General features: G+C 37.9%; 1 gene segment (V, D, J or C); it reads left to right on the top strand.

Moving 5' to 3' along the window:
- The first annotated feature begins 1,843 nt into the window (after nt 1-1,843).
- On the top strand, nt 1,844-6,003 carry LOC113171864. The segment is given in 3 exon segments: nt 1,844-2,135; nt 2,226-2,519; nt 5,882-6,003. Coding segments are annotated over 3 exon segments (534 nt in total).
- The last annotated feature ends 4,818 nt before the right edge of the window (nt 6,004-10,821 follow it).

The following is a 10,821-nucleotide window of genomic DNA, read 5'->3' as shown; positions in this document are numbered from 1 at the left end:
TCCAACTAATCCGTGTCTCATTGAACAGAATGATGATCTCAGCTCCAGTTGACTTGTTTCTGTCCACAGAGTAACACTGTACAGGGACATTTTCCACTGTCTTCTCCTCTCAGCATCATGGACAATGTTCATCTAATGGCTTCATTTTCTCCACTTTTTCCAGGACTAATAACTGGAGACGACATCTCTGCTGATCAACATGAAGTCAGTGGAAGAGAAGGAGAATCTGTCACACTCAAATGTACATATGAGACAAATGACAGCTATATTTGCCTTCACTGGTACAAACATCATTCTGCCCATCAGAAACCTCACTTTATTCTCTGGAAAGCAAAGAGATCATGGAGTGGCAATCAATATATTCCTGATAAACGATATGAATCCAAAACATCAGATTCATCAACTGAACTGACCATAAGCAGACTAACCCTGGCAGACACAGCTCTCTACTATTGTTCTCTGAGAAACCCAGTGATACAAAGTGGATAAGAGGCTGTACAAAAACCTGAACCCAGATATCTGACTACTCTTCAAAGAGGAGGGAAGTGGTATTCAAACCACAGCTTCATATCAGATGGATTCTGCTAATTCCTGTTTCCTCACAGTCACTGTGGTTCCAGCTGCTCATGAAACACTGTGGGAGGATTCACATGAGCAGCAAATCCACATCAACCACAAACCAACTGGATGAGGATTCAAACACAGCAGGAAAACAATAAAAAGTCACATGTTGTTCAAATGTTGATTCTCAGTTTCCTTGTTGTCGTTCTGATCAAAGATATTAAAGAGGTCGTAGCAGGTTCACAACAATCAGCACCTTTTCTATGTTAGTGAACAAAGTGAATCTGCAGCAGTTGCAGGAAACATGTCAGCTGACATTTCCAATGATGACTACAAGACAAGTTGTACCAGGAAAGGAGAGTGGAATAGACAGATTTATTAACCCTTAGGAGTCTGATACTGGTGTGACCTGATCACATGACTAGGTCAAGATAGTGTTACATAAAAACAAGCACATAGAGCGATGTAGTCAACTTAGTCCACAGCCTAGACTCCTAAGGGTTAATCCCCAGAGAGGAAACTTATGTTGTTAATGCTGTACAACAACAAGAGAACAGTTCACAGCACCACAAGACATAAAAACATGTTCCAAGAGGACATGGTGGACTTCAAGGGTCTATTTCTTACTTCATTTCAAACAAGTAAATACAAGATTTAATACTAACATTTAAAACCTGGTCCTACAAACACCGACAGACGTCTCAGTCAGAAGTCCCACAGAAGTTGGTATAAATAGCTTCTAAAACATTCTGTAGATGCACCTTGGAGTCCTGAATCAATCACATTTTACAGTCACTAAAAGAGACGACCCTCAAACTGTAGTTTGGTCTCTAATGAAACAGTTTTAATAAAACCGTCTTTTTTAATAAAGCTGTTTGTCCTGTTCCACAGACTGAACATTATCTGAACAACTGATTTTACCATCAAAATGAACTCCTACATATTTAAGAGGAAACTATTTTGATTAACTGATGATCAGTGGCAGTTAGTAGTAGTCTATATTTCCTTTTATGATGATCCATTATTGATTCTTTTGTCCTACTGTGACTGTAACGAGGGGTAACAATTGGTGTCACAGTTAATCTGTGCTAGTGACACAGAGACCTCTGTGGAAAAGTCATGATGATTGAACCTGACAAAAATCTATTGGTCTCATTAGAAACAGAGGGGAGCATGAAGAGAGACTGATCAAAGTGAAGTGCAGCACAGGAGATCGTTTCTACCAGTGACCATCAAACTGTAACAATGACAATGATCAAATATATTTTTCTTACCTTCTGAACAGAGAGCAGCTGTAATGAGGTAAAACTATTTCCCTCTGGGATCAATAAAGTTTTTAATCTTGGTACAAAGTGTGTTTAGTGTCCAGTTATCATCAGGGGGAATAACACAGGGCTGTGAATGAGCCCTGTCACTGTGATCAGGTTCCTCCTTCTAATCCACCAACTTAGTGTTGATGAAGACTAAACAGAGAGATCACAGCCTTCTTTCTACTCGCTGTAGCTCCCAGTTCCTCAACACTGCAGATATGATGCCTCTGTTCATCTCAGTGCTGCTGGCTGCTATGTGCCTTGGTATGAACACAACTCTGTTTCTTTGATATCAATCCAACATTGACATGAGTCTTTAACAGCACACTGATACTGTTTGTTGGTGTTTTACAGGATGCAGAGCACAAAAAGACAACGTGCTGCAACCAGAAGGAGACGAGACTCAGACTGAAGGAGACACAGTAACACTGGACTGTCTGTATAACAGTAGTTCATCAAATGATTATCTGTTCTGGTACAAACAGGATGGAAACAACAGACCCAGATTCGTCTTGAGCCGCTTTAAGATCGGCCAGGGGAAAACAGAGGATGAATTTAAGGAGAGATTTTCTTCTAGACTGAATTCCACCTTTAGATCAGTTCCTCTGAAGATCCAGAAGCTTCACGTGTCTGACTCTGCTGTGTACTACTGTGCTCTGCAGCCCACAGTGACAGGAAACAGTAAAACTCTGTACAAAAACCTTTGGAGCAAAGAAACAGAAAACTCCACAACATCCACTAGAGGGACTCACTCAGGGAGATGAATATGATCTAATTTGTAATATAAAAATATTAACATGCAGTTTCTGTACATTGGCAACTGGACCTGTTTTAGTTTCTTGAAGACCTTTTATACAGAGTTCTTCATCAGGAGGCTCATGTGTTTGTGTAGCTGTTGTTATTTACATTATTTACTGCAGCAAACTACATCTATCACATTGCTCTTCTTGTGCCTGGGTTCTGGATCAGTTTCTGTCTGTGTCCAGGTTTGAACTATACAGGGAAGCTGTGTTTTTTAAAGAACCACAACATAAGCAGTGACAGTTTGCCTGTTACTGTCTTCCTCCCGTTTCATCGATTTCTTTTTCTTGACAAAGGCCTAGTTCGGATAACTGCATGTGTAGGTTTGATGTGTTTGTGACAGCAGAGTGCTTCTGTGCTTTAGACTTTCTTTTATTAGTATTAGGAATAACTGTGCTACCACTGCTGAAATTCACATGCATTTGTTGGGTTGGTGAGGGTCAATACCAGCCCTGCTTGAGAGGCTGTTGGAAAACCTTTTCCACACTGTTGCAGTAAATGTTCTTCCTCCACTAGAGGGCCACATTTTCAAACTAATGTTTGGTTGAGAATAATTCTTAGTTTTGCAGTTTAACAAATGATTCTGATCTGTAAGTGAAATTAATTTCCTTTAAAACACTAAACATATCATTGCAGGCATCTGCTACTTTCTATAGGTTCATCTGTGAGTCTGTGAGGGAGCTATTTAACACTGGTCACATTGAATGTTTTCTTTCCGAGTTTTCATTTGTCCAGACTGACATGTCTCTTTCTCCCCCAGTTTAAAAATAAATGTCAATATTTCCCTGTATTGCTAAAGCAAAATTACTTCATTCATTTTTTTAAAAATCAATGTAAATCTATCTAACAACAGAGTGATGATTCAGGACTTTGTAGACTGGGGGATGAGGAATCATCTTCAGATCAACGTGCAGAAGACCAAAGACACCGTTGCCATTGACAGAGTGGTGTAAATACCTGGGTGTTCAAGTGCAGGTGCCACTCCTAAGCGCCTTCTTTAACACAGCAGTGGCGTCAGGCTTCACCTAAGGAGTCCAGCAGAACGAGGCTGGACGAACCGCTTTCACGAGCCAGGTGTGTGCTGGGATGATGTTAACTACACTTACATCACTGCTGGAGAATGACGTCCACCCATGCATGAGACTGTCAGCAGCAGACGCTTCATCCCAAGTGAACAACAGAGCTCCAGCCAACGTTCCTGCTGCTGTTGGACTGGACAACCAGAACCAAACAGAACTAATATATTTCAACAATATTTTCGATAATTGTGGAACTAATAAAATCTTTTTTTAACTTACATCAGAACTGATTTAAATCCTCTCACTAGTTTTAATGTTCACAATTCATCATCATCCCATAATTCTGTTTTCTGACCACATTTACATTTAGTCTTGTAACCAAAGTGAGGTACAAGGTACAAAGCAAAGGCAGGTTAAGTGGAAGGAGGTCTAGCTGAAGGACCCCTTGTGGAGGTGGACTACAGCTTGGATTTCTCCCTACTACTACACTATCCATGTATCTAAATACTCTACTACACTTCAACCCAGAATTAGCCCCCTTTAGAAAACTGTTAGTTAAACTGTACTTTAATAACTTCCAAATGAACAAACCTCTTCAAAATCCTCATTAGCTGTTTATTTACAGTGAAACATGTTCTGGTCTATTTTAGCTGGTCTCACACATATATACTGTATGTATTTGTATATTATGGTGTTTTTTATTTCTCTGCGTTCCTGTGACCTTTTGTGACCATGACAGTTGATGACGCTCCCAGCATGCACTGCTCCCGTTTGAATCAACCAATCACGTCCCGTGTAGGTCCTCTCGTTAATTAGGCAGTAATTAATAAAAGTCAACTTTTTTCATTGTGTTTCTTTCTATAACTTTTAATACTTAGTGAATTCATTTTGATTCAATTTTATCGTGTCGTTATATCTATTTCCAGCAGTCATGTCATACAACCAGAATTTCACATGGTCCCGTTTAACAAAAGAATAAACAAAGAACCTTTTCCACATCACAGGTTTGTTGTCTGTGTACCAGTCTCCTTCACAGCCCACTTGGTGGCGCTGGTGTTGCATGAAGAACAGCGGACACACAGCTGCACAGTTCAGACTCAGCCGAGATGTTTTCATCAGTCTAGTTTATCATTGTCACTACTTTGATGAATGAGATGAAGGTGGGTCGGACTCCAGCTTTATTCTGTATCAGCTGTTTGTCCTGTAGCAGCTTGATTAGACATACCTTCATGAATACCAGACGTTGAAGGAGAATATCAACTAACAGAGGGTCTTACCTGGTTTATTCCCTGATCCTGAGGCCTTGTGTGTTTGGTTAAAGTCCATCTAGGTCGATAGCGTATATGTGGGAGTCAATAGAGCATATTTTATATTTATTTACTTATTGTTAAAGGTGAATGGAGCCAGTGTGGTTATCCAGTGTGTGAGATTTAGAAAATCTATCAGCAGAAATTGAACAAAGTCTTCACAAATATGTGTCATATTTACTATATATATGAAAATACCATTGCATCCCAACTGCATGTTCTTTAGCTTGATGAGACTTTTACATCCATAAAGTGAGCGGGTCTCAAATCAAAACAAATCAGTTCCATTCAAGGACTCATAGGAATTAACTTTAAAATGTTCTCGTTGATATATAAAGTCATCTCTGGTCTCAGATCTGCTGATAACCTGACTGTGTCTCTGCAGTCAGGACTTGAGGCTGTTTCACGGTGCGTCTCTGACATCTCAGCTGCTGTTCCTCAGTCCTGTACAAACTAGAACTACGTTACATCTGTCCTGTCGTGGTACATGGATCCCTCCTCTGTTGTCTTCCTGAAGTATCTGAGCTGTTCCTTATTTAATTTCAGGCTCTAAGGTCAGATGCTGGCGCTGTCGTCCAGATTCAAAAACCTTCCAACACTGATTTACAAACAACTGGATTCACTCTCAGGAAAACAGACATATTATTTCTACAATAAGCAAACATCACTTTTTAAATATAATAATTTAATTTCACAACACATGATGAGACCTAATCAGAGAACATCATTAATTAATTAGAGATCATTTAAATTGTATCAGGCAGCATCTGTTTAAAACAACTTTAAGTCTTTTCTTTTATTAAATGTGATCTTTATTTTGTTGTTAATGTAAAAAACAGACATCTCATAGCAGAAAGTACCTTTCTGTGTGTGTGTCTAACAGTTCATGAGAAAATCCACAGGATGGTGCTGGTGTCACATCAACAACACAGCCAGGACGCCTTCAGAGCGCCACCTGCAGGACACACGATGCCTAACGGCAGCCACCACATCAGTTTAGTGTAGGACACATTGTACGGACTCTGGAAAAGTCTTCAAGCTGCATTTTAAAGAATGATGTTTGTCTCCATCATGTGACAAAAGTGGTATTAATGATTCAGAGAACATTAATAATCCCACAGGTGAGAACTGGTCTAATGTGAACTGGTCTCATGTGAACTGGTCTAATGTGAACCGGTCTAATGTGAACCGGTCTAATGTGAACTGGTCTAATGTGAACCGGTGTAATGTGAACTGGTCTCATGTGAACTGGTCTAATGTGAACCGGTCTAATGTGAACCGGTCTAATGTGAACCGGTCTAATGTGAACCGGTCTAATGTGAACTGGTCTATATAATGCACCGCTCCCAGTTTCTAGTCAAAACCTTTTTCTTAGTGGTTTCTCTAGTTTATGTCGAACATCAGCTCCAGTTCTTCCACAATCGAACTTTAAGCGGTTTTTCAATTCAGTCCAGTTTATTCTGAAGGACAGATCAGTGAGTTGTCTGTTAGTCACTCTACACACAGAGAAACGTTTAGAACAGAAGTATCTATGAAGTGTTCATGACCTCTGACCTCTGACTTTAGATGCTGGGTACTGATGGATGATAGTTAATGTGTGAAGATTCACAGTTTTCCCAGAACCTTCATCAGAACAGCTGAACTCTCTCCCTCCACGAACACAAACAACAAAACTAAGAATGTCTCCAACAAGTCTTTCAGGTTACGTCTTATTATTATCACCTTCACATAGAAATAATAAGACTCATCTGTTCCAGATGTTTGAAGCCACTTCAATTTATATCAATTACATGTCTTATTTATTTTTAGCTTCGCTAATAATTTATAATCAGCTCATAAACATCCAATAACTGATTTCTGACTAAAGCAGCTGTAATCAGATCCAAGTGTTTATTAGTGTAGTTAACAGATAATTAATTCAATTCAGAGCAGAAGTTATCTCAAGGCACTTTACAGTGTTTAAGGTTAAAGACTTTACAGAGAATAATTATATAAAAAATGATACAGAAAACCCAACAATTCTATTTGAGCAAGTTTTATGATAATAAAACACAGAGGGAATAATATAGAATTTATATTATATTATATTATATTATGTTATGTTATGTTATGTTATGTTATGTTATGTTATGTTATGTTATGTTATGTTATATTATATTATATTATATTATGCTATGTTATGTTATGTTATGTTATGTTATGTTATATTATATTATATTATATTATATTATATTATATTATATTATATTATATTATATTATATTATATTATATTTATATTATATTATATTATATTATGCTATGTTATGTTATGTTATGTTATATTATATTATATTATATTATATTATATTATATTATATTATATTATATTATATTATATTATATTATATTATATTATATTGTATTGTATTATATTATTTATATTAAAGCACCTTCAGCCTGCAGGTTTTTTCCACCACATGCTGAAACATTCTGCGGGTCGTTTGTTTTTTTCTTCTCTGCTGCTGACGGATGTTTGTCAGAGCTGGACCTGACCTCAAAGCCTCGTGCTGCTGCTGCAGCCTCGTTTTGTCTTCTTTAACCTCATGCACACTCTGCTGCACGCTTCCTGTCGCGGAGAAGCTGCAGAAACAACAAACAACAACTGTTTTTCCATGACTGATGAAGTTGGCTCAGAGTCAGACACAGAAACCGGGTCAAACTCTGCCTCCATCCTCACAAAGACAATAATAATGATGTATTAACATTTTTAAAGGTGGTGCAGACGTTAACCTGGAGAAAAACAATAACGTGAAATAGAAATGTCCTGTCACAGAGTTTGTTACTGTGAAGCAGCACAGGACGTCGTTTCATAACAGAAGAGTGACGTCTGACATCACGGTGGACCAGTGAGAAAAGACTCAACATGAGCAAAGCTGGTATTAAAACAAAGGACAAGGTCCAGACCAGCAGGGTTTGAACAACTATTTAATGTGCATTAAATCACTAAGAATGATTCATTGTTACTGTGAATCTTCTTCTCCTGCTCCAGTATCAGGAGGAGACCTCGTAGGTTCCTGGGCCTTTGAGACAAATAGAAAGAAGCCGTCGTGTACTGTTCATCATATAGATGAGAAGATGGAAGCTACATCAGTAAATCTGACCACAAAACATGAATCTGATGTAAACACAACAACACTAATGAAGCTGTGTAGCTGGTCCAAACTGAAAAAGGAAGATGTGATGTGAATTTACTCGGTGTATTACTGCAACACATCGTGCTGTAGTTCATGTTAGAGCTGCACCGTTAATAGGTTTTATATCAAGAAGCCATGTTGGCAGCTGCTGCAGAGTGGGTCAGTACATCAGACCCCTGATCTGGATCTGACCTGAAACAACGTCACGTTTAACTCTTTATTCTTTTCAGTTTGGCTGCATCATCTTACCCGGAGAGATGAGCCTCTGTTGACCTCTGTTGACCTCTGTCTCTGCCTCCACGTATCCTCATAAATCCATCATGAAGCGGAGACTTCACATGCTGCTTTATTTCAGTCAGTCCATCTTTAACTTCTTCTATTAATGAAGCTGTTTGATGAATATAAAACCTTTCTGTCCACTGTTGATCTGACAAATAAACAGATAATCAATTTATTAAAAATAGAACTGAATAAAATAAAATATAAAACATTTTCAAATCCTTAATATTGAAATGCTGTGATCACATTAACAATTTAATTTTAATTTTATTTAGTAACATGTGTTTAACAAAATAAAAATGATAATTCAAACAAATGATTTTTTTTTTTACATTAATTAATTAAAAGTGTGAAAATATAACTTTGAATTGCCCCAGTGAAAAAATAACATTATTATTGTTCAGTGTAAAAATGTTTTTTTTTTACTTTTACTTATTAATGAGGGGTTAATATGGATAAAAATGAAAGTAAACGTGATGCTTCACTGACTAACGAGGATTAAACTGTCTTCACTGTGTCTCTGAAAGGAAACTGAGACAAAGTCCAACTCGCTCACTGGTTGTTTGTTTTTCTTCTCCACTCGTCGTTGGATCTTAATTAAATTTCATTACAGTTTGATTATGAATTTGTCCTAAACTTAGAACCAGCAGACTGTATATACTGATGATCAGGGTGAACCAGATTTAACTTTTTAACTTCTCAGTGTTTTAACTTTGAACTTACGTTTTAATTTTATTCTATTGCAGAAATAACTTTTTATTTCTTTTATTTATTGACTCTGTGTGTAATTTAAAAAGCTCCAGACTCATAGAAGGTGAAATATTTAAATAAATTTGTTGTTATAATGTTAGTTACATGAATAATGTAAGAAAATAAAAACTGTTATTAGAAAAATATTCAAAACTGAATATGTTTGAACAGTTTTCGGGGCCTGAGCAGGTGTTTGTGCGTCGTCCACCTGGTTCTTTCCGTCACACCTGAAAATACAAGTTACAGATTTTAACACATATTTGTCACAGAGCAGTTCGGTGGTTTATATTTAGGCGTCTGATCTGTTTTCTCACGCTGATCCTGAGGCCACACCTGATGATGTCTTCACCTCTGCACCACCTGACCTCATTTTCCCCGCCCCCAGGCGCACACATCCTGTCCCAGCAGGCTTTGAGGCACAAACCACTGCCGCCTCCGTCTGTGATGCAGGCGTCATCGCGCAGCTCGATCACAGCGAGCGACCACATCCTGTGGAAACAGTGAGGCAGAAGATTTTCCAGCAGCAGCAGCAGCCAATCAGAGCAGAGATACCCCCCCCCCCCTCCCCTCCCCCCCCAACAGAATTACAAGTCATCATAGAAAATACACAAATAACCTCCTTCTGTGTTTGTTTCTAATTGTTGTTAGATTCCTTCTTAGCCTGCAGGTCATGTTCAACACTTTCTTTAATAATGTCGCCTATTTTCTTCCTCTACACGATGACCTTTATGACCTTTATGACCTTTATGACCTTTATGAGCTGCAGCTCTGTGATGATATTTTATTCTTTACTGAAGCAGCAGAACATAATAAGAAATAATTGATCATTTCCTGTTCTCAGCCATCGTCTGTTTCAGCTGACGTTAGATGATGTTAGACGATGTTAGACGCACAGTCTACATGATTCAAATGAAGGAGAAGTTCACTTTTATAAAAGAATTTAGTTGAATCATGATTCACGACCAAATGTCCGATTCTCATTCTGTGACCTTTCTTTGACCTTTCTTATTGTTAACCCTGGCTGCTCAGTTCCAGCTCTGCTGAGAGGTTTAATTTCAGTGGAATGATGAGGCCTGAATCACTACAAACAGGTGCACACAGCCGTCCACATACTTTTGGACACACGGTGTGTAAAAGGTGAAATGAGAACACAGCAGCAGGAAGTCCTCCCATGTTCTATCTCAGAGGAAACTAAGTATAATTAGTGGGAAGGTGGTGCTACAGCGGTTTTATACATAATAACATATGAAATATTATATAATATATAATATTATGAGACATTCACTTCATTTATTGTGCATTTATTCTGTAATAACAGTTCATATACTACTTATAGAACAGATAAATGTCATTTCTCGACTCTTTTTGGAGCTGTATTGAATTTGAAGTTCACCTCTTCACCTGCTTCCTTATTTACAATCCATCGAAAACCAGCACACAGAAAATGATCTCGAATTAAATTAAACGTAGAGGGTCAATGTGTGTGCGTGAGTGAACATTTAAATAGTTTAATTTTAAATTAAAGATATAAAGATATCAATGCAACAGTTCATCATTGACTTTCTCTGTGAGGAACATTAATAAACACAAATAACCACATTCAGTGGAAAACAGGTGGA

This window comes from Anabas testudineus, chromosome 17 (genome assembly GCF_900324465.2).
Source record: "Anabas testudineus chromosome 17, fAnaTes1.2, whole genome shotgun sequence".
NCBI lineage: Eukaryota > Metazoa > Chordata > Actinopteri > Anabantiformes > Anabantidae > Anabas > Anabas testudineus.
Note: the sequence above shows the minus strand (reverse complement) of the source record. Positions and strands in the feature narration are given on the sequence as shown.